Source organism: Balaenoptera ricei, chromosome 10 (genome assembly GCF_028023285.1).
Source record: "Balaenoptera ricei isolate mBalRic1 chromosome 10, mBalRic1.hap2, whole genome shotgun sequence".
Lineage (NCBI taxonomy): Eukaryota > Metazoa > Chordata > Mammalia > Artiodactyla > Balaenopteridae > Balaenoptera > Balaenoptera ricei.
This window is the reverse complement of record NC_082648.1, coordinates 60,658,541-60,683,892: the sequence shown is the minus strand read 5'-3', so window position 1 is coordinate 60,683,892 and position 25,352 is coordinate 60,658,541. Positions and strand designations below refer to the sequence as shown.

The following is a 25,352-nucleotide window of genomic DNA, read 5'->3' as shown; positions in this document are numbered from 1 at the left end:
ACTCGGGACCACCTCCAACACTTATTAGCTGTGTGACCTTGAACAAGCTCCTTAATGTCTTTATACCTCAGTTTTCTCATCTGTGATAATGGTGTTACTTATCCCATTGGGTTGTTATGAGAATTAAGTGGGTTAATATGTTTAAAGCACCTAAAATACTGAAGTCTATTTAAGTGTCTTTTGAAGCAGTTGTTATCTTCTTCATATTCTTATTCTTCATCATCATTATTTGTCCTTGTAGCCTCAGTGCCTGGCATAGTACATGGCGCATAGTAGATGCTCAACCAAATATTTGTGGAATGAATGAATGAATGAAGTCATAAAGTGAATGGACTCAATGAAACTACAGTTAAATTGCACCTTTCAAAAGTACAAACATCTAAAAAGTTCCAATAATCATATATATCCCAGTTACATTATGTAAGGATAATAAATACTCAAAATAAAAACCCTAGGATCGTCCATAATCCTGACCTTAGTCTGAATAATCAAAGAAAGATTAAATTATTTTCAGTACCATTTCCAGATTACATATCACAATGCATTCTAAATTCATCAAAACTTGCTATCGCCCAGTGGTATACAGAGAGCAATTCTTAAGTAACCAGAATATTTAAATGATCAGAATGCCTCAGACTCCAACATTTCTGAATAAATGATTATTTTACTGTATTTTAGGCAAAAAAAAAAAAAAATAGCATCCCTTAGACATCACTACATATATTAGATACCTCTTGGACCACACATTTATTTAGGTGGTTTTTTTTTTTTGTATATGCCCATAAATGTTTGAATTTACATTAATTCTGAAGAAGCTAAAATAACCTCTGATTCCCCTTTGGGAAGCAGATGCTGGGGAATCCATGGGAGCCGTGGGGATGACAGAAATGAGAGAGGCCAAGCCACCCTTCCAAGGGAATTTCAATCAGTAGGATCACTGCTAGCTCAGTGCCCACTTTTCAGCACTAAATTTAGGCCAGTCATCTGTTACCCAACATTTGAGCATACATTTGTCATTCCTGTTGATTCGTGCACATGGCTGCTCATTCATTTGAGTCACACCACAAACCCAGAAAGGCATGACCCATTTTCAGAAGTGCAAAAAGTTAGGTCAGCACCCACGTATGAGGTACCAAATCCCCTACACTAAATATTTATGGGGTATCTGCGAGTAGAGAGACTCAGACAGACAAATCAATATTTTCCATGACCTTGAACCAGTTTGCTTGGGAAGGATACTTTCGTTTATAGCTTCATACCTTTAATTCTCCAATGGAGGAAAGCAGTCCAGCTCCATAAGCTCGCAGTTGCCCTTCTTGCTTGCAAAGGCCAAACTCAATAGTGAAGAAATAGCACTGAAAAAGAAGTGGGCACACATCCAGTGAACTGCGCAATAAGTTCTTCTGTAAAATAAAATGGCACCCAAAATAAAATGGTGCACTCTGCATAATTTCTTCAGCACTGTCAATTAAAACACATTTAAGTCAAGAAGATTTATTGACATTTATTGCCTAATAATCCCTCCCTAGTTTAAAGGTAAATGGAAAAAGTATTAAGTACTAAGAGCCTTATGCCTCCTGGATTCAGAAACCCTATGAGTCAAATCATAGTCCTTGCAATGACTCTAAAGTTTAAAAAACCACAGATTTAGAAAGAATGAATATGTCACAATGATAATGCCAGAAGAATATGCTACTATATTTAATAAGTTGTGGTTCCGTAGCACTGTGTAAATGTGGAAAAATAACTTGGAATTCAGTAATCCTAAACTGATTTTTGCAGTTTGTTTATTCATTCAACAAACATTTGTTGAGTACCTACTATGTGCCAATGCTTGGTAAAGAATTGTGGTGAAGAAACCAGGAAAGAGCAAGAAAACAAGTATATACCTACCAAATTACCATTTTCTTAGCGAAATCTTAAATGGATACCTATGTATGCACTTACATGTATACATACTTATATACATATACATTAAATACATATAGTAAGAACCATTTCATTGGCCCGAGTTTTACCATCATCAACTACTACAGCTTCCCCAAGATATTAAAATCTACACTTGCTTCTGTTGAGTTCCTAGGAAATCAACCTAGACAGGCAGAAATCTCCATACAACCAAAAAACTCACGACTCTTGAGAGGGGCTGAAATTACACAATTTGTGCTCCGAGAGGAAAGTGAGAAGCTGACAATGAGCAATAAAAAATTTCATCAAATTAACACTGTCCTGCATTAGTGATGATGGAGCAATGAAGGGGCTGAGAAAGAGAATGTAGACACCCCTGAAAAGGAGCAGAAAATACTAATTATTTCTAGCCCATGGCTATTTGCCCTATTTTTATCTGGAGGTTAAGATGTCCCTTGGTTCTGGAGGGTTTTATATTTTTATTATGTGCGGACGATCTCTGAAGTTGAGTGGTCAATGCTCTGCAGCCCTGGGCTGGACCCGAAGGCCTGGTCATCCCAGGTCATGGAGCTGAGCCTCCAGAGGCAAAATTTCCTTTCTTGATTCATCTCCCGAAGAGGCGAAAATTACAGCCCTTCCTACCCTGTCACCACCCACAGCACCCAGCGGCACCACCTCTTACTCTGTTCTGACTTGTCTTTCTTCTCTGTCACATCACTTTTTTGACGTGGTCTTGATGTATGAAACATACTGTTTGCCGTCTGTCTCCCCCACTAAACCATCCGCTCCATGAGAACAGTATCACCATCTGTTCATCTAGAGCAGAGTTTCCCAGTCTCAGCAGTGTTGACACGTTGCGCTGGATAACTCTTTGCTGCAGGGGGCTATTCTGCACACTGGAGGATATTTAGCAGCACCCTGGTTCTGTCCCCTAGGTGCCAGTAGCACCCCACCCCCACCCCATTTGCAACGACCAATAACGTCTCCAGACATTGAAAAATGTTCCCAGAGGGGCAACATCGCTCCTGGCTGAGAACAACTGACACAGACCAGTGCCAGAAACATAATAAGAGCTCAGTAAATATCCGGTGAATAAATAAACAAACAGTGAATGAAGTATTTCTAAATTAGGCTTTTTGTGTGACAGCAGGACCTGGAGGAAAGACACACACAAGGAGGCCTGAGTCCTAGTCTTACCCCTGCTTCTAATTAGCTCTGTGACCACAACCTCTCTGGGTTGTAGTTTTCCTGCCTATGACGTCTATTCATTCGTCTACTTATTCTACAGACACTCCTACAAACCTATTAAATGCCAGACTCCGCTCTAGCAGAGAACAAGGGAACAAAGTTCCCCGACCCATGAAGCAGGTATGCTCCTGGGATGAGACAAGTAACAACAATAACAACAAAAATCAACATACAGGATGCATGTCAGGTGAAATCTGCTATATAAATCTGCTGTATAAATAATAATATCATGTAACTGTCAGAGAGCAAGCAGAGGATATGGCTGTTTTAGATGGAGGAATCAGGGAAAGCCTCTCTGCCGGACTGATCTTTAAGCTGCAATCTGCTTGAAAATGGCCCTTTCTTTAAGAAAATGAACAAGCCAGCTGTACAAAGACCTAGGGGAAAAAGTGTTCCCAGCAAAGGAAATAGCAAATGCAAAGGCCCTGAGGCACAGATAGATGTGTATTTCCAAGGGTGTCGGGAAGATATTGGAAGGTTTTAGGCTGGAGAGAGATGTGTTCTGATTTCATTTCCAAAAGATCACGCTGGTGCTGGGTAAAGAATAGATTGTAGGGGCAAGAGTGGAAGCAGAGAGACCAGTTGGAAGGCAGTGGCAGTCAAGACAAGGGTGGTGAGCGACTTAGAGGATGACTTGGGCCAGGGGTAGCAGGGGGTTGGGAGAACTCAGTATCACAGAGGCCTCATGAGAAGAACCAAAATAAGAGATGTGAAAATGTGTTGAAAAGTTAAAATACAGAGGATGAAATGTACAGCATAGGGAATACAGTCAATAATATTGTAATAACTTTGTATGGTGACAGATGGTAACTAGACTTATCTGGTGATCATTTTGTAATGTATAGAAACAATGAATCATTACGTTGTACACATGAAACTAACATAATATTGTAAGTCAAATATACTTCAATTACAAAAAATAAAGAAATGTTAAAATACAGCCCTCAAGTCTGTCCTCCAAAAAATTTTGCACAGTCCTGGGCACAGTGGAGAAGTGATCATACAGTCATAGAACGGGAAGCCTGGACGTTCAGCCTCTTACTTTACCAAAAGGAAAACTCAGGTTTAAGGAGATGAAGTGATTTACCCAGGACCAGTCTAGATGGTGATATTTAAGAGATCTAGAGCTCAGTGTTTTATGAGCTCAACATCTGTCACATTTTAAAGTTTCCAGGTAAAAGATTAAGAGATGCATGATTTTTTCCTTACAACCAAAAAAATGGGGAAATGAAAGGCTAAATCAGGAAAACTAGAATCTCATGACATCTTCTTAGTATGTCTTTGGCTGATTTCTCTAATTTGTATTGCATTTATAGCACATGATGTGAAATCCTTGGAGCCTTAACGTTGAATACAGAAGAGTTTGTGAAAAAATGTGCTCTCAAGTTCAAAAGCCTCCAGAATAGTACACATATGGAGCCAGCTACAGGAGCATTTAGGTCAGCCTATTATGTGCATTTTTAATTTTCCTTACGCTATATCAATGCATACATAATGCACGGTCATGGTTATGATCCAAATCAAAGCAGGCTGAGAGAGCCCCTGAGAAAATCTGATGCACCATTCTCACGGTCCTCACCTAGATCTGGCATCCCGTCCTAGTGTGAGGCAGGGATTACAAGGTCTGCGTCAACTCGGCTAAAAATTCCAAGCTAAATCTATCAGTGTGTCTTCGATCCTTGTGCTTCTAGAATCAGGGTAACCTCAGAGGCAAGAGCCACTGGGTGTCTTCTTTCCCGTTGCTTAGAATGCTCTCTGGCCCCATCCCTCACCTGGGAATCCTTCCAGAAACTCTGACCTTACACAGTTCCATCTGCTCATCCCCTAGCTGCCTTTCCCTCTGGTTTCCTGCTGTCCTCGACCAAGGAATGAGCCTAGATGCTGCTTCTACAGCCTCCTCTCACCAGAGAATTAGACCTTTCACCTTGAGATAGCTTTCCATTTGCAGCTCCATGTGTGGCTAACAGATAAAGAGGGATGATAAAATGTACCTGAAGCTCGGGTGTTGGCAAAATTTGAATTATGGACTTGCTCAGGATCATTTTTCCCTTTCTGTTTCTAATGCCTCAAAATGCATAAGGTATAGATCTCAAAATGCAGAAGACCCTGGGCACGATCACTAATGGGGAGGAGGGGGCAATTGCACGTGTCTTCTGCCTGGTTTTAAGTGCAAAGCCTGCTTAGAGTTGGACTGGATGACCCCTGGAGACCCTTCAAAATCCAAGGGTAGCTAATTGCTTCTTGAAATTTTAAGAAAATATAATTTGTTTTCCTCAGAGCACTTGCCATATGTGGATCTGTAATATATTCCCAAGAGATTTACCAAATAAATATCCTACCTATTATCAAAAAAAAAAAAAAAAAAACCCCACAAAAAATTAAAAACCTGAGCCCTATAAGAATTCCTGTAAAAGAGGATTGCAGAGTCTTGGCCACTAATGTCTTTTAAACAGAAACAAACAATAATACTAAGACTAACACCTCCCAAATTGAAGGGTACCTTTCATCAAAGCTGATGTTCATGAATTCCAAGTTCTACATACCACTAATTATAAGTGATTATTTATAAATATTTTATTCGAATATAATTATATATAATCACTAACTGAAAACCAAAACAGGAATGATATATCGGACCTCTTCCCTAGAAGAAAAGCAGAGTCATTTACATACACATAGTCATTAAGCAGAAGGTCTGAGTGACGATCCGAGATCCAAACACGGCTGTGGAACACAGCCACGGGATCAGCTAGCAGGGAGTGTGCTTAAGAAAATGAGATAGGTCGCCCAATGCTGCCATCTTCCGATCACTACTGGTAGTGCACCACTCTCGCAACAGTTCTGGCCTAGCCAAATGGGCATTGTGAGAGCGGGAAGGAACATCGTCCAGAGACACTGAACACACCAACAAAATCCACCTGGTCCCACATAGTGATTTACAAAAGGACACGATGCAACATCCTTCTTACGTTTGGTGTTAGGTACCTGAAGCTCTTGCTAAGGCACATACCATACTCCAATTAAAGAGATGTACACCTTTCTCAAATTCTTGGTGAAAAAGAAATTTATTGTTCCAATTTTCCTCTGGAAGGGTCCTGTTGCCTCCCAGTTCCCCAACTCTCTGCATCCTTTGAAATAATTATATAACCTCTTCCTGAGAGTCAGTCTGTATTCTTAAATTGGATTAAAATGGTACGCAAAGTCCTAGGAAGACGGCCAGGTATCCTACTTCTTTTACTTTGTCCGGGAAAGTGGTCTATACACATCATTTAATAAATGCCTGAGTGAGTGAGTGAGTGAGTGAGTGAGTGATGTATATTCTCTACTACCTTCACTAAAAATATGATCTTTTCAAACTGATAATATATACTTCTAAGTAATTGCATACATCATTCCACATCTAGAATTCCATCATCCACATATGCAGGACAGACAGGAACCAAGAAGTTAACAAAGAATGTTGGAAACGGCCCTAACTGAGATGTGCTAAACATAACAAAAGGTTATGTGCTAAATTTGATTTGCTTTACACGTAAAAGAATCCCTCAGGCCCTCACCCAGACCCCATTTACCCTTATCTAGTACACAGTTCAAATAAACTTCAGTTATGTAGCTTCTAAGCCCACACCCTAACATGAGAGGGGAACAAGAAAAATATACCAAAAGCAGATCCAACAACTCAAAAAGCACAGAAATACAATATTTGGTGTTTGACTAAACAACCCTAAACACTTCCATACTTGAAGTTTTCACTAAACAACCGAATTCAATCACGACAGTAAGACATCAAAATAATAGGAAAACTTAGCCAGTAGAGCTGCAGTTTAACAAAGTGTTCGCACATATGTCATCTTACTGCAAATCTGCTCCCTTCCTACTAACTTGATAGAGTAGTTACTATTTTTTCCATTGTACTGATGGGAAAGCTGAGTCTCAATGATCAAGGGATCTGCCCAGATTCCTCGACCCATGGTTGGCAGAGCTGGGAGTCAAACTCCAGTTTCCTAGCTTCAGATCCCGCCTTGTTTCCTCGTCAGCAAGTGAGCTTACAGGTGCAGAGCCACTACCAGCCCGTCAAACTAGCACAACAGTCCCTGTTGCTGAAATACTGAACTACCTCCAGAATGGGTATAAATAGCTATGACTCCACACTCCCCAAGTGCCCCCAGCCAGCCACGCTGCCCCAGCCCTCTCCTGGGTTCTGTTCCCCCTACCCTCCCCAGCACCACCACTTCTTCATGATCGAGAAAATAAGGTCTCAACACCCATGAAGCTGGGGCCTAGAGGACCCGGCTCCCACACAAGTGTGACGAGCATCGTTCTATTTGGTACCCATGTCATAACAAGAGGATCAGTCCCAGAAAGGAAGAATGCTATGCAAAGATGTTCTTACACCAGGGATCTGCACCTCAGTAAGTGCAGATAAAAACACAGAAAAAGAGCCATGTGTCTCACAGCCTTCCTTTCTCTAACATCTTTCCATCAAACAACTAGCATGTCAAAGAATACACTTGAAAAATTGTTGAACCAGTGAAAAGGGTCCAAGATCGCAACCCACTCACTCCTCTACCATGAATCCCCAGCTACTAGAGTCTGGATTTTAGCCACATCAAATTTCAGCTTACAAGCAGCAAGTACCTTCTCACCTTTGGCCACAATTCCCTTAAGCTTGATTAAACTGCAAATAATAATAGGATTGGAACAGAAATGAGGCTTGATAGCTAAGGGGGAAACTTTGAAACAGAACTGCTAAGGCAATACTGTACAAATCCACACCGGGAAACGAAAGTGAAAATGGAGGCTGCCCTGCTTAAGCCATGGAAGTCACCATGCAAATGTCACAAGATAGAAAACTTCTCACCAGGCATCAATTTTTGTTGTTGTTTCTTTGACCATTTAAACTGCCAGGAGTCACACATAAAGCCAAATCACACTAGGGTGCAATGATTACCGCCCCCACCCTGGGCTTTGTTTGCAGAGCAAGGGTTACTGGCTAGAGACATTCTCTGGAACTGGGCTTCAAAAGATAGCAGAAAGGGGGATTTTGCAGGCCTCATTAGTTTACTCTGGGCTACTCCTGTGTGAAACAAAAGTATAAGAAATGCTAGAAACTTAGAGCTGGAAGACATTGGTTTTTTGCAGTCCTGGGCTATAGCCGCTCTGTAACCACTGGCCCCTCGCACCCCATCTCGAAGCCTCCCCTTGGCCAAAGGAAGCCACCCACTATGTGTTCACAGATTCGAGGGCCAGTCACTGTCTACATCCTAGGGATTATTGTTCAGATGCCTTGCAGGATTGTCTCCACACTCATATTTTCCACGAGCCTCTAAATGAAAACCACTATAGCTCTTGGCAGATCACAACTTAATCAATACATTTTTTAAATTTATACTTGTTCAATTCTACTGTGCCGAGCTCTACTTGAGATTACAAAAATAGCTAAAGATATGGTCTCTATGCTCAAGAAAGGTACAATACAAAAAAAAATAAAAAGAAAGGTACCATACAAACGGGTAGACAAGACTAATATAAAAATAACAGCAACAACAGTAATAATAATGTCCTGTTGTTTTAATCCTACCATAAACTTCTGTCAAATTGCAGTGTGCTTATCTGTCTCAGAAGACGAGGAATATGAAGTTTATGTTGGACTTTTTGAAGGATAAGTGGGATCTCAGAGGGATTTCAGGAAGAGAGGAAGTTGTTGGAAAGAGTAATATCGAGGGGCTGGGGCAGGGGAGTGATTTCTGGGAACCCAAAATGCAAATCGTAGGAAGTTAAAGGTAAATCAAAGTATAGAATGGACCAGATCACAGGCTCCACTTGAACGGTAGAGACTGTCTCCTTCATCAGTGGTTCTCCTCAAGCCAAGACAGACAAAAACAAGTTGAGAAAAAGAAGAGGGTGGGGATTTGAGTATGTTCTGTCTGCTAGAAAACAATGACCCTGAATTGTGAAAAGAGCAATTAAGAACAGCCATGGAATGAATTAAAATGTAAAAACCTAAGCTCTGAGGAAACATTACGGCAAACCTTGTGGAAAATTGATCATCATATACAAAAGGCACATCCGTAGGGAGGAAAAAGAAGCGTCAGCAGAAGACAACTTTTAGTGAAGAATACATTGACATAGGCGATTTTCAGCAGCACTGTTTTAGTCAGGGCTTTTCTGTGTGTTTCTTAACTACCCTTTCCTATATCTTTTTGGTTGCTTTCAAGAACAAATGGATGATTTGTTTAAGTGCCCTCTGGCCATTTCAGTTTTATTGCCCCTTCTTCAGCTTATCTGAGAGCATTTTCAACTTCAAAGGAGACCATGTGACTTAGTATCATTTAACACTTACTAGTTTTTACATCAGGCTTTAATGGTATTTTTTAATTAAAAAAAGACAAAGAAAAAAGAAGCATCTCTCATCCCTTGCCTCCCGCTCAAGGACTAACAGAATGACAAGCTTTCACTTCCTATCAGGGCCACCTGAGCCGCTGGTCCACCCCTAAAACTCCGACAGGATCCACTCTAAGACACTCCACCACCAGGGCGCAATGTCAGGTCACGATGGCCATATGGTGGCCCAATTACAAACTTTCGCTGTCGCCACCAGCCTAGAGTACAGGTCCATAGTTCATATGGCAGAAAAGACCCTCAAGGACCTTAGGGCCCCGGCCTCCTCCAGCCCCCTCCCTCCCTATTGCCCACCCCCCAGCCCCTCCCGCCCAGGGAATTGCACAATTTGCAATTGTGCAGATGGACACGCTCTTTTCAGCTTCCCATCTAGGCCTTCGCACACCACCCTCGCTCTGCCTGCGATGTTCTTGTCATTGCTCAGCCCCTTTGCCGAATTCCTGCTGGTCTGCCAGATGAGGTGCCCTTCTTCTACCATCAGTGTTGTACTTCTGGATTCAGAAAGAAATCTCCAGTCTTCTTGCCTCTCCCTCCACCAGACTCTGAGGTCAGGGACAGGGTCTGACTTGTTTTCGTTGTTGTTTCATGGCTAGTCTCTAGCCCCCTGCCTGACATGTAGCAGGTGCTTAGCAAATATTGAAGGAAGGGAGGAAATAGTGAAGCAAGAAGAATTTCCTAGCAGGCTAAGCCAACAGGGTCCATGCCAATCTTCCAGATCAGTAACTACTACCCTCAGCACATTTTCCAACATTACAGACATTTCGAAAAGATGAAAACCCATCTACTGTAGCCATCAAATCATTTTTTACTTATCGCTTCAGAAATAGATCAGTCCCTTGACCTCTCTCTATGCCCCATTCGACAAAAGCCAATGGGCCTCTGAGCCAGTGAGGAAGGGAGGAACCGGCCTTCTCGCAGGCCTTCAGGAGCCAGGATGACGTCTGATTGGCAGGTATCTCCTGCGGAAGCTCAGCAATCTTGTGGTTAAGTGGCTTCGTGACAAGGAACAACTCTGAAAATTCGCCAGTTCTGACATCTGGATCCTCATCCAAAAACATAGGGGGGAAAGTTTTTCAGTTTGCTGTTTCTAAGACTGGAAACGAGTCAAGAAAAACGCTAACTATGCTTGGTCGGGGTACGGGGGAGTTTGTGATCAATCCCGCCCTTGAAGCGCCTCACTGCCCAGACTGTTCAGAATTAGCACCCACGAGGAATTTCTATCAGCATCCCTGCCTGGACCTTCATTTAGCACATGATGACACATGAGATCAGACAGATGCTATTTTCTCCTGGAGATGAATTTGGGAGATGACCATCCGTCCAATTCCGTTTTCCACAGAAGTCTGTGGCTCTTTAAAAAAGGGCATTAGGAATACAAATAAGCTTCTTTTGAATGTCTTCTGAACCTGCAGGTATTTGGGTTCACAAATCAAAAGCTGGTCTTATATTCAGAATTACTGCTTGGACCCTAGATGTAGTGCGTGAGCCTCCATAACAAAGCGATTCACAGAGTTTGGCTCTTCTTTTAGAGAAATTCCATCTTTTTTCCAAACGACCCTTTGTTGAACTTACTGTGTAACTAGCTACCTTGAAATGGCTAAACTTCACTCTGAGGACACAGACACACACACCCCCTTCATTTTCGTACCGGGTGCATGGATCAGCGTTCCGTGTATATATGTGCTTTAATCTACTTTGCACAGAAGATCTACTGAAGCAAATGCTATAGGTTTGGAAGTGCCCAAGAACTGACTTTTATAACCTAAGCAACTCTGAGCTCCTTGAAGGAGAAGAGAACTGATGAGCACATTCTCATGCATTCATCCTTTGGCACGTCTTAAAATGTTCTGCATCAAATCACACATTCTCCCCAGATGTGGTGATTTGAAAGGTCAGCTCTCGAATGCCTGTATGAAAAAGGAGGTTCTTACTGACCCCCCAGTAAGCTGAGGGTAGTCACCACCACTTTTAGAGGCTCGTTTTATTTTTATCCCTGTGTTGGGGAAAGCAACGCCCTCCCAGACTTTAGGACTAAAGAGCTGGCATTTTCTCACCTATTTATTTCCAGGCAAGACCCAGAGTCTTGCAAAATGATTATATGTCTGAAAACTGGAGAGAAAAGTACGTTTAACAGGGAGAGCCATTTCTACCACCCCATTGCACTAAGCTGTCCTCTATATTAAGCTTTTATTAATGAAGTCATGTTTCTTTTCCCTTCACTAACCAACACCACTACCATCATCATCTCTCACACTCAGAGTCAACACTAACCATCTATATGTGCAAATGGGGTTGGAAAGACTTACCTATGAACTGGGGTCCCTGTGACAACAAGGGTCTATAGGTAATTGAACCTCTAGACAGAATTTCAGCTCAGTTGAGCTCCCCTACCTCTAATAATCACTGCCAATTACTGAAACCTACACTCTACCACCAAGCTAAACACCTTACATCATGCTCACCACCACCCCCAGAGGCAGGCAATGTGAAGGTAACATAATATGGTGGTTTGAGAGCTTGACTTTGGAGCGAAAGACCAAGGTTCAAAGGCAGGCTCTGCCATTTCCTTGACCTTAGGAAAGTTACTTAGCCTTTCTGAGTCTTAGGTTCCTTGTCTGTAAAATGGAGAAAAATAAATGAATAACTAACATTCATTGAATTCTTACTATGTACCAGTGCTAAATCCCACCCCCCATTTTACCAATGGGAAGACTGAGGCTTAGGTTGAGCTACTTGGGCAAGTTTGGGGGCAACAGAGCTGGGCTGGAATCAGTCGTGCCTGACCCCCAATGGCCATGTTGCTTGTACTGTACCATACTGTTTGCCTCTGTTCTCGGTGACTGCAGGCCCTAGAATTGATGTTTATGTCACCTTTGTGACAGCTGAGCTTGGTGTGTGCCAGGAAAGATAGGGGCCTGTCTAGCTTGCCTACAGTCATCCTTGCCTGGCTTGCACTGGGTTAGGTGCCTTCAGTCTAGGGTGTGGACCCTAGATCAGTCAAGCAGCACATCAGAGACCTACCCGGGGCCAGTGAGGAACACACACACTAGAAACCAGCCATAACAGGAAGCCCAGTCTTCTGAGCCTTGCCAGTGGGCAACAGCACCGCAACTAACCCAGCTCAGGAGAGCTGAGACTACAGTAAACGAGGCTGGGCTGAAAATTAAATACATCATGTTTATGCTAAAAGGACATATTACACAGCACAAAACCAAATACTACCTAGTATTGCTTTAAACTACAGCAATCTACTTACATTGGATACAGATGCATTATTTGATGGGCACAAAAAAGATTTGGTAAAGGATAGTGAGAATTCATGAGACAGTAAACTTGAAATATTTTGGTGTCTCATGAGACGCTTTTTAACCAAACTTCCCCTCTGGCTCTGGCTACCAAGAGAACTGGTATGTTTGCTGCTGCCTAGAACGCCATTCCCTCTGTTCTCTCTGCCGTCCCCTGATCAATAGAGTCCCCTGATCAGTAAAGGGCAGGTGATTGAAGATGAAATTTCACTTCCCAACTCAGTATCATGTATCCCATCTAATGGGGGCAGCAACTCAGCGCTTGCCAGGTGTGTCCTTGGGTAAAGGCAGTCTGACTGCCAGAGGTGCTGGTCTTTTCAAGAGAAGCTAGGAATCTAGATGGTCATGTGATGGCCTCTGAAGTGGAAATGCAGGCCATTTTTTAAGTTTAATCAAGGTGTAGACTCTATTTATTTTTCTCACAGACATTAACCAGAGCAGAGGACTCTAATTTGTAATCCCTTTAGAGGGTAGCATGATTTAAAGAGCCCGAATCCCACTTCTGTCACAATAACTTGCCTCCAGGACACGAAGCACACGTCTCTGCTGCCTCAGCTGATCACACCTTGCCTTGACATGCTAAACTCCTGAGAAGTGGGTTGGTGCACCAGGTCAGGATGCAGAAAATCTAGTAGCTCAGTCTCTGCCATTATTGTACTGTATGATTTGGGACAAGTCATTTCACTTGTCTAAGCCTCCCTTTATTCATTTATAAAATGGAGATTCCTTTCCTTGCCAAATTTTTACTGGGCACCAATTTTGTGTATAGCACCATGTGGATACCAAGGAGTGTGCTAGGGGATAATAATATGAGTCCTGCCTATCTTGAAGTGCCACTGTGAGACTCAAATGAATAAACACATGTCAAATGCTAAATCAATGTAAGAGCTGAAATTTAGGTGAAGGTTCCCTGCTCTGAGGTGATTAAGACCATGGTCATGTTCATGGCTGACTCATCCCCTGTCTCAGGACTCTGATTCTACAGCGAGACCCCTTCTGGATAGGCGACGGCAGGCTTAATTACAGGTCAACAGTTCCTGAAACCCAATTGAAGGCACTTTGCAATATGAAGAAAGCCTGTTGAGATGCAAATGTTCCCTGAAGTATTAACATCTACTCTCTCAGTAAGCATATATAACAGCAAATTAAAAAATAATAACTTGACTGCTGAGAAAGTCTTCCCCCAGGAAACCACTTTTGATCATCCATTCCTCTCCCTGAACCTGACCCAAGCGCCCTCCTTTCCCTGTCTTTGCACTTAAGTTATATTTAAATCCTTATTTGTGGGACCTCCCTGGTGGTCCAATGGTTGAGACTTCGCCTTCTAATGCAGGGGGTGTGGGTTCGATCCCTGGTAGGGGAACCAAGATCCCACGTGCCTCAGGGCCAAAAAAACAAAACATGAAACAAAAGCAATATTGTAACAAATTCAGTAAAGACTTTAAAAATGGTCTACATCAAAAAAAAAAAAAAGAAAAATCTTAATAAGTAAATAAATCCTTATCTGTATCTCTCACTAAACTGCAAGTCCCCAAGAAGCAGGACCATGCCTACCTGTTTTACAGTTGAATTCCTGATGCCTGACACATAGTAGATGCTCATTCACTGAATGAATAAATGAACACGCCATAATTGATTCTATCAGAGCTATGGAAAAGATATGCAGTAGAAATCCAGCAAGGTCATGCCTTTGCTAAACATCTGTGCAAAGAAGCAGAGTCCAATGCCCCTTTCTAGCCAGTTATAGCCCTGACTTTCATCTTGGAAGAACTCTTCTTAATTAGATTTGAGAGAAGAAAAGGTGAACAGCGCAATAACAGTGTTTATGAGAGCTAAACGTTTAAACGTTTCTGAAGTATGTTATTTTAAGGTATCTCCCCTTGGTTTATTACAGAGAACTTTCAATCCTTGCTAGTTAGACACCAGCCTAGGACCTCTGTATATAAATATGGAGACACATTCAAAACTAGAGCAAACAACATCTTTTGGAATTCTTCCAATAACTTCTTTACATACTTTTGTGTTAATGCAGCCATCTTACAGCCAAACTGCAAACACCTGGCTTAAATTCTCAGGAACTTGAACTCATAAGGAGTGAGCAGCCAAGATTTGAAACCCCAAATTTACGGCTTTCTTGAGTTATTCAGGGAGTGCTGCATGTACCAATGAACAGCACCACTCCTAATCTGCTTGAAAAGTTCAGTCAGGAATTCCTATTTCACGTGCTGTCACTGGCACAAACAATATTTATTCATTTGTTCTCCCCGGCGGTTTCCTGCGACTTGCCTTTCTCTGTGTTCGCTCAGGGGAGGTATGCTATTAACTCAGGGGAGGCCTCCTCCATCTCTAGGCAGAAGCTTGACATCATTCAGATGAGGCCTTACCTTTATTATTTATGGTTAAAACATTTTACATTGCAAAGCAGCACGCTGGCTCCACCTAAAACCCCTTTGTAATATAAACTGCAGAGTCTGCATTTCAGAAGGGAAAACCCGAGCTATTGAAAGTTAGAGAATTAACCAGTGTCACCCCGAAGAGTAGAAATACTCTCCAGGGACCTTTCCTGCACTTGAGTCTTACTGATGTGGCCACCTAGATGCCTATGAGTGCAATCATGTCAAATACACTAGCTCACATTTATTGAACACATCTCTGTGCTAAGCAGCTTTACAATGCATTATTTCATTAATCCCCAATAGAGCTACAAGACTTGATATCTTATTATTCTCGTTTTAAAGATGAAGAAACTAAGGCACAGAGAGGTTAACTAACTTAGCCAAGGTTACCCAGCCAGGAAGTGATAGAGCTGGATGTGAAGCCACGTAATTTGACCCTAAAGCCTGCACTCTGAATACCTGCTACACTATACTGCCTCGCTAGCAAGTCCCTAAAGCGCACAGGCTCAAGGAAAACCACCTAGTGTCGTATATAGGAGGGTTCACTCTATTTCATTCCAGCTTTCCCTTTTCCTCCCTACCTGTATGATTATCTGAGATCATGTGCTATGGGGAAGGATGTTCATGATCTTACCCAAAAAAAGAACAGTAAGAGGGGTGAATATTCATTAGACAAAAGTAGCACTCACTAATGGGGACAAGAAAAATGCAAAATTTGAAGACTGAAGATTAGAATATATATGAAAACCAAATTTTAATTTTAAAAAGTGCTATGTGCTAACTTTTTTCTCAAAAAAATAAAAGGAAAAGCAAACAAAACACATTAGCTACATCTGATGTTCACTAAAACACATTGCAACTTACCTGAGTGAAAAGTCATAAACCCCATATTTCTAGAGTACTTCCAATTTATTCTTTCTTCTGTTGGTGTAAAAGATAAAGTCTCTCCTGACAGCACAAGTGTTTGATAAATGGATGAACATCTTGCTGCTTCTTTTTCCAAAGCCAAGACTCCCCTTTACTAAGTTCTTATTTGACGTGGCAAAATGACTTTTCAGAAAAACTAGGAGGCTATATACCAAAATGTTAACACTGGTTATTGCTGCTGTGATGTTACAAATGATCTTTATACTCTTTTCCTTGCTTATCCATTTTTAAAAATTTTCTACAATGAATATGTGTCATTTTTGTAATAAGGAAGAGAAACGAAGGTTTTTGTAAAGATCTGTAAAGACTTCTCAGTAAAGGAGTCCCTAATTCACCCTGCCGTCTCTTCATTGCTAAGGGAATAGGTTTTTTTCCAGTTTTATTGAGGTATAATCGACATACTTCACTGTATAAATTTAAGGTGTACAGCATAATGGTTTGACTTACATATACTGTGAAATGATAAGCACAAGAAGTTTAGTTAGCATCTATCATCTCATATAGATACAGTAAAAAAGAAAAAGCAAAAAAAAAATGTGTTTCCTTGTGGTGAGAATTCTTAGGATTCTTAGGATTGAAAACTTTCATGATTTTATATGGACACTATAAAGGACAGACTTTCAGACTCTGAAAAGAATGATGAGGGCCTGAGGTGATGTATTCCTCCCCACCCTCCCAGCATTTCTTACTTACACCTAGTCTGTACCGAAGCCCTCAAATGAGAACATTTCCATTTTCTGGGAGATCTTTCCCCAGTATGATATCCACCCATCAGAAATATTCCAGAAATTCCCATCCTTACAGTGACAAATACATAAAATTCTAAGCAAATTACAATATTCCTACAAAGGGAGCAAAGAGATTTTTAATCACTGTGTGTTCAATCTCACGTCGCTTTTCTTATTATTCTTTCATTCATTGTGGCTCATAATGTACAGTAATACATTTTACATCTACTAAATGTGTTCTGGGTTTTTATATCACAGTTCAGAAGAATAGCTTTGGAAATCCTTTTGACTCCTTTATTTTGAAAACTACATTTGTGGAATGGGGTAATTAAATTCCTATAGTTCGATATAACATCACCTCGGCTATTCTTCTTCATAAAAAAAATTTCAACCATCTCTCTCTGCTTCTGCTAGAAATGGAATTACACCACAGATATTTCTGTTAATACAAGTCTAAGATTTTGAAAACCTAATTTACTGTAGTTAAATCAGAAAATTCCTTCTTTTGTACATCTTTATGGAAATTAAAATGACTGCACAAATCTTCTGTGCTTGAAGAATGCGTTCCATCTTACTCTGAGAAGAGAAAGTAAGGAGGATTCAATGTCAGGGCTTTTGAATCACAGGAGGAAGTTAGCTCTGGATGAGGATCCAGAGGATTTAGGGACTTGACATGACTTTGAAATTATTTAATCAACAATATAACTCCTTTAGTGCAGTTAGGATTTGAGGGGTGATGGTGAGATCGAGTAGTCTCATACGTGGGAATGATAATGGCACAGCATACATCACAAAAGTATTTCATCTCATTTGCTCCTCATTCAGCATCAAGTGGTAGAAGAACATCTCCATTTTAGAGAAGACATTTGAAGCACGAACAGGGAATGTAATTTGTCCCTGAGTACAAGATCAAGAAGTAACAAAGCTGGCACTCAGATCATCAAAATACAAAAGACAACAAGTGCTGGCAAGGAGGCAGAGAAAAGAGAACCCTTGTGCACTGTTGGTGGGAATGTAAATGATTGCAGCCACTCAGGAAAACAGTATGGAGGTTCCTCAAAAACTTGAAAACAGAACTAGCATATGATCCAACAATTCTACTTCTGGGTATATAACCAAAGGAAATGAAAACAATATTTCTAAGAGCTATCTGCACTCCCATGTTTATTGCAGCATTATTCAAAATAGCCAAAATATGAAAACAACCTATGTGTCCATCAGCGGATGAACAGATAAAAACCTGGTATAGATATAATGGAATATTATTCAGCCATGAGAAAGAAGGAAATCCTGCCATTTGTGACAACACGGATAGACCTTGAAGGTATTACACTAAGTAAAATAAGTCAGACAGAGAAAGACAAATACTGTTTGATATCACTTATATGTGGAATCTAAAAAAGCTGAACTCGGACTTCCCTGGTGGCGCAGTGGTTAAGAATCCACCTGCCAATGCAGGGGACAGGGGTTCGAGCCCTGGTCCGGGAAGATCCCACATGCCACAGAGCAACTAAGCCCATACGCCACAACTACTGAGCCTGTGCTCTAGAACCCACGAGCCACAACTACTGGAGCCTGAGTGCTGCAACTATTGAAGCCCGCGTGCCTAGAGCCCGTGCTCCACAACAAGAGAAGCCACTGCAGTGAGAAGCCCGCGCACCGCAACGAAGAAGAGCCCCCGCTCGCTGCAACTAGAGAAAGCCCGTGCACAGCAACAAAGACCCAACACAGCCATAAATAAACAAACAAATAAATAAATAAATTTATAAAAAAAGCTGAACTCATAGAAACACAAAGTAGAATGGTGGTTACCAGAAGATGGGGGTTGGGGGGAAAGGGGAGATATTGGTCAAAGGATAGAAACCTCCAGTTATAAGATAAATAAGTTCTGGGGATCTAACGTACAGTATACTGACAATAGTTAATAACACTGTATTATATACTTGAAAGTTGCTGAAAGAGTAGATCTTAAATGTTCTCACCCCAAAAAAGAAATGGTAATTATATGAGGTGATGCAGGTGTTAGCTAACGCTGTCGTGGTAATCATTCTAAAATAGATAAGGATATCAAATCAACATATTGTACACCTTAAACTTAAATAATGTCGTTAAGTCAGTTATTTCTCAATAAAGCTAGAAAAAAACAAAGCTGGCACTCAAACCCCGCTGGGATCACTTCAGGTTCAGACCCTTCCTACCACATCCCACCACACCACACCCCATACTCCCCATCAGAACATCCTACTAGCATCTTCATCAAGTTCTGAGACTCCAACTGCTGATTTGCAATGCTACTGTAAGGATAAAATCAAGTGGGCACAGAGCTTAGCACACAGAGAATGAACAGTTACCAAAGCAGCTCTATTTTTATGAGTTTCCAAATATCTAAAATAGGTTGTTGGGGTTTTTTTTCCTCATCTGCAGTTTTATGATATCTCTCTGAGGCCCCTAGGATACAGTTACAAATGATGAAGAAAGATTTGAGTTGCAAAAAATGTACAACTATTCCGGATTGCAAATAGATTTGTTTCTAAACATAGTGAGCAATGTAGAGCTCACTTTTTAATTCCAAATAATGGTGGTATTCTCATCATAATATAAATAGATGACAAACACCTGTAATGTCAACAATGAATATTGTAAGTGAAACATATACAGCTAGAGCAAAATACCTTTAGCTCCAATATCAAAGATCTCAAAAGAGGGTATAGACAGAAGGAAGTGTGGCCTTGGAGCACTCAGGTAGAAAAAGACCAAGGGAGGGGGTAGTGAAAACAATGACAAAGGACAGAAGTGAAGTTCTAAGGGGCTAGTTAAAGAAATACAGTGCTCCTTGCAAGGCAAGACCACTTTTCTATATGCACAGAAGACATAAAAGTGAAAGTAATGAGTTGGAATAGATATTATTAACTTTTAATTAAGTTACTCTTGGAATTAACACACAAACTCATCATCCACCCAAACATCTCAATTAAGAATGTATAAAAGTGCAGTCCTTCCAGCTTTTTGTCAGCTTTGTATCAAATGATCCAAATAGCTGAACTAGTTCAAAGACTCTACATGGAATAAATAAGCCTGGGGCTTATTTTGAGCTTCCTGTAGAGATACTAAAATGGTCATTTTTAATGTCATCCATCTTCAGAAAGAAGTAGAGTTGGGCATAAGTCTTTTAAAAGCCGAAAGTTCCCCACCTCCAGCCAGGTAGGCAAGGTCATGAGAGACCGGGAAACAAGCTAAGGTCCTCCACAGACAGGAAAACATTAATTAGGAATTCATAAACTAAGGTTACCTTTACAATTATACTTCTAATGTGAATTATAGTCAATTGTTAGTTTAAGGCTGACTGTATATTTCATTACTGCTCTCAGCATGAAAAAAGTCCTGTTTATACCTGGAAATTCAAACACACTTGATTCATGGCCATCAAAAACCCCAAACAACGCAAACTTTTTACTTGGAACTAATAAATTATTTGCTTTGATAAAGTACAAACAGAACCCTATAGTACTAATTTTTTGACAGCCCTTTCCTATAAAAAAATTAGCTGGTGATCAGGTCTCTGCTCACAGTGACTTTCACCCTTTTAAAAAATATTCTAGACTCGTATCTCTTAAACTGTGCTCCTTGGACTATTAATAGCTTGGGATGCTAATATGTCTTCCATAAAAAGAGACTTCGGCGACCATATAACGTACTTTCTTAATTTTCAAGTTCACATTTCAACATTTCTAAAATGGAGCTTCTAACAAACAATGTCAAAAAATTTTGCTAGTTGAATCTTTTTCCCCTTTAAAAAAAAAAACTATTAAATTAATTTAATGGCATCTTAAAATGGAGGGAACATGGTCAGTTTGTAGAAATAAAATTTTTATCACTTATACGATTCGCTCTGCACATTATCTTATTAAAGGCCCTGAAAATCCTATACTTTGAAAACAAAGCTGTTTACTTCACTTGACCCAGTTTTTCCCAAATATATTTGCCCATTGATCCCTTCTGGCATAGAACTCATAGTAACATTTCATGAGACTAATGTTCTGGGGACACATTCTGGTTACTCCTTCATTACCCTTGGCCAAGACACGTTGCTCATCAGCTTTACCAAGACCCAGTGACAGAAGCCCTTCATCAGGAAGTGAAGGTAAACATGTTTTGGGATTGACAGAACTGAATGGATAACCTAAAACTCTCTGTAGAGGGAAAATTCCAAATGGGCCAGAGGCCGATTTATTCTGCTTGGGAAACATCTGTGGTGTATTCCTACTGATTGCTTTCTCCAACAAATGATGCACAGCTTTGTCTGTTTCAAATGCCTTTATGATGTGAGAAGTGAATAGACTGAATTGAAGCCATCTGCATCATAGGATGGGACACAGTGTTTGGTGAAAGGCGTCCCTTTACATTTCCTAACATTTGGGGAAAGAGAAATCAATAATTTTCTAGGACTAGTTCCTAAATTTACCTGATCAGCAAGTTCCTGTTTGTGCACTCCTGTAAAATTGAATGATATAAGTCATATGGCAAAATAGCAGGCGGCAGGAGAGTGTGAGAGCAGACACACAAAATGGAAGCAGTGACATGGCACTCAGAGATACAAGGGTGCATTTTCGGGCCCAGAATAAGTCCTAAATAAACTCATGTCACACCGCACAATATTTACCTGGCAATACCCTATTAAGCTTAGTTTTTAGCAAAAGTATTGAATATGGAAATAAAGCTAAAAGCTTACCACATGCCTTTTGAAAGACATTCTCAAGCATTGTCTAACAGGTGCACCTGTGTAACGGTCACCCGCTTCTCTTGAACGAGGAGCATCAGCATTACCTGGGATCTTATCAGAAATGCCAGATCTCAGGCCCCATTCCAGACCTACTTGGCCAGAATCTGACTCGTAACAAGATCCCTAGGTTATTTTATACACATTACCATTTGAAAAACACTGGTCTAGGGAATATACCCTTTGTCTGACTTCCTATTTATATTGACTGAGGCCCAGATGCTGTTAATTTTATGAAGATTGATAAACTGCAAGTTATTCTTGTCCGCTAGACATGCAAATGACTTCTGCCTGGTAGAAAAGATAACTTCAAGGTTACAGTTCTTTGCCCTGTAGAACATAAAACATTTCGCACCTTGTTCCAGGCTTCTTTCTTTCAGTGACTAGATAGTCTGTCTCTCAAATTCTTCTTTGAGCTACATTTACCATCTTGCTTTTCCCTCATGACCGAGTTAAATAAATCTTTGACACATGCTCAGCATATATGTATGACAGTCATGCTTGTGACTGTTTAAAGTTGTAATTCAAAACCAGTCACCTCTCAATAGCAATAAGATATTTATTTCTAGTGAAGATGGTAATAGCCGTCCTTTCTTGGGAAAAATAGTCAGTTGTCCAGTAAGCAGTAATTGAGAACGTCCAATATGATATACAGACGAATCTAGCATGGGCTGGTCACTCAGCATGGTATAGTATAATGTATAATCTAACTTTAAATACAAGGGCTGGCAACTGAGAGCCTAGAGTTCCGGTTCAGCTTGCAAACATGATTTGCAGCCAAAGAACATTTTGTTTTATTTTCATTTTTGAATTCGAAGGCCTTTAGGTGCAATGTAATGTGTCTTCTCTAGTTCTCCACAGGCTCCAGTACTCCTTGTTATCTTCTATCAGGCTATTTCACACATACTGGCTACCTGTCTGGCCCCTGAAGGCACTTATGATTACCGTCCTTAAAGAAGACACTAATCTATTAAATCCATGCAAGCCAGTACTACAGTGGGAAATGGCTGGTCTGAAAATTACAGCACACGCTACGCAACCCTTTTGGGGCCTATTTTTGCATATCTGTCATGCACAGACCCTGGACAGCTACGATGAGTATGAAAAGGGTGCAGCTGCCAAATCCAGCGGCCTTATTCATTATCCACCAGAGGGCAAATTATTTACGTGTATAACAATGCATTTCACATACAGTCACCAAGCATCATCATCAACTTCTTCAGATACAAAAGAGTTTCATTTAAACGGTTCTCAGGGAGTAGACACCATTGCCCACATAAAACAGCAGAGATAGCTTCATTCTCAAAAATGAGCATTATTAAAATGTCAAAATAAATATCATGCAGAAATATAGCAAGAAGAGGCAGTAGGTATAGGCAATCACCTAGTCCCTCTGAAATCAGACCCAGAAGTTCAGAAGCAGCTTTGAACAAAACAAGAGTTTGGCGGCGCCCCTTAGGCTTGGGGGAGGCTGTATTCTGCCTTAGATGGATTGGTTGACAGCACATCACAGAAAGTTATTGTCTACTTTCACCAGGCATGACTCTCTTTTTCATAAGTGCTTAAGTTCACTAAACAAGGAAAAGCAGGCACTCTACAAACAGAGTCATTAATAATATAAATCTCACCTAGAGTAAAAGAATAATATGGGCTGTCTCATTGTTCTGCATAAATAGTGATTTCTGTGGTTTTCCATTTGTCCTCTCTATGGATTTTTCTCCTTTGGTGCATCTCATCTCTCATTTTATTCTAGTACTTTTTCAGGAGGCTTAATGAACACGACTTGGAGGAAATCAGCTAATAATACCTCCATTTCTCATCTGGACAGCCAAGAGGCCTCGCTAACCACCACTCTTCCCCTACCATTGGACTTTTTACCCCTCCTAGTGAGGGCTTATCTCTTAATCTCTTAGTCCTTGCAATGGGGTCATTAAATTGGTCTTCTAGCTTCAGTATATGGCTTGACAGTCCTTAATATGCATGCCATCCAGTAGGTTATTTATTCCTGGGTTTACTGTGAAACTGCCTGGCTGGAATCTGTGTTTTCTTTCAAAACCAACTTCCAGCAGTTTTCTATTCACTTTGTTTTTAACTGAGGGCTGGGACGTGGTTCTAGAAGTCAAAGGCAGGTACAGCATCATTTCAGAAAAAAGCCTCCCTAGCTTCCTCACACTGTGAGCCCTTCTTCCTTCGTATTCTTCCCATCACATGGAAAAAGCCTTCCAAATGTCTCCTTGGTCTGCAAAACGCTTTCCAAAGTAAGTGGGCAGTCTATAAAATTGGAAAATCTTGGACCTGCAAGGCTTGTGAGAGACAGAAAATCAAAGAGAGCTGAGGTAGGGGCAACATGCAACATCAGGAAAAGAGAAATGAGTAGATCAGGCAAGACCTTGGTGAGGCACCACCCCCAGCCCGAACTTCTCCACTGCATTTACAAGAGACTCAAAATCTTTTCAGTCTTTTGAAAGTTTATACTCTCTTTGGTGTAAACTTTCAAAAGACTTAAAGTCAAAGCCACCATGAGGTTCCAGACATGTTGGCTCCCTTGGGAGACTCTTGATCCTCCCTAACCTGTCACCAATTATTTCTATACAGAGAAGAACCTCTCTGCTGGTCCCTGCCCGATTCTGAGCCCTGGTCTCCGACAATGAACTCAGAATTCACACACACTTAGAAGATTGACCTTAAATCCACTTCTCCTACACATCTGCTTATGTACGTAAATAAAAGTTAACACTGACTCTGGGTTTTCTGTATTTTTGTGTACTAGATCATGAGTTCTTTGAAGTAAGTACAACTTCTTTGTCTTTTCCCTATTCCTACCTCATGGTACCTAGGATTCTTTAGCCACTTAAAGAACATCTGTTGACTCAAATTGGCTTCTACAGAAAAGCAGGTACATTCTAGGCAAAGAACAATTGAAAAAGAGGGCAAAAGAAAGTGAGAGAAACAAGATTAATGATCTAATGATCTCTAATAGATGGAAGTGTTTTTGGCTACTGGGGCTAGGGCAATCCATGGCCAAGGGTGTTGGAACCATGCTAAAGAATGTAAATTCCAAAAGAAAACTTACTCATCCTCCAAATTCACTGGCCCTAGTAAAACAGGTTTCAAGGTTCAATTATTAGTTTTATCTTGCAAGTGTAAAAATAGAAACAGTAATGGCCCCCCAAAGATATCCATGTCTTAATCTCCAGAACTTGTGAATATGTCACCTTTGTAGACATGGACTTTGAATGGATACCTTTGAATTATCCAGGTAGACCCCACAACAGTCCTTAAAAGCAAAGGTCAGTGAGAAAGAGAGAGAGATGTGACGATGATAGGAAGGTCAGAGAGATGCAACATTACTGTTCTGAAGATGGAGGAAGGGGGCCACAAACCAAGGAATGCAGGCAGCCTTTAGCACCTGGAAAAAAACAAGAAAATAGATTCTCCCCCAGAGCTTCCAGAGAGGAACACAGCCCTGCTGACACCTTAATCTTAGCCCAGTGAGAAGTGTGTCTGACTTGTAACTTTATGAAACTGTAAGATAACAGATTTATATTGTTTTAAGTCAGGAGTAATTTGTTAATTGTAAGGATAGAAAATGAACACAAAAGGCAATCCTTGGCTTCAGCATTCCCTGGCATTCCCTGTCTAGCCCCCAAACCAGAAAGAT

The 25,352-nt window shown here is 40.8% G+C and overlaps 1 protein-coding gene across 1 annotated transcript in view; it reads right to left on the bottom strand.

Annotated features, from left to right (window-relative positions):
- The window catches only part of TPH2 (tryptophan hydroxylase 2), an 86,485-nt gene that overhangs the window by 8,413 nt on the left and 52,720 nt on the right, over positions 1-25,352 (bottom strand). Inside the window, exon 9 of the mRNA XM_059936535.1 lies at positions 1,260-1,355. Coding sequence (XP_059792518.1) covers positions 1,260-1,355 — 96 coding nt within the window. The remainder of the gene's footprint in view (positions 1-1,259; positions 1,356-25,352) is intronic.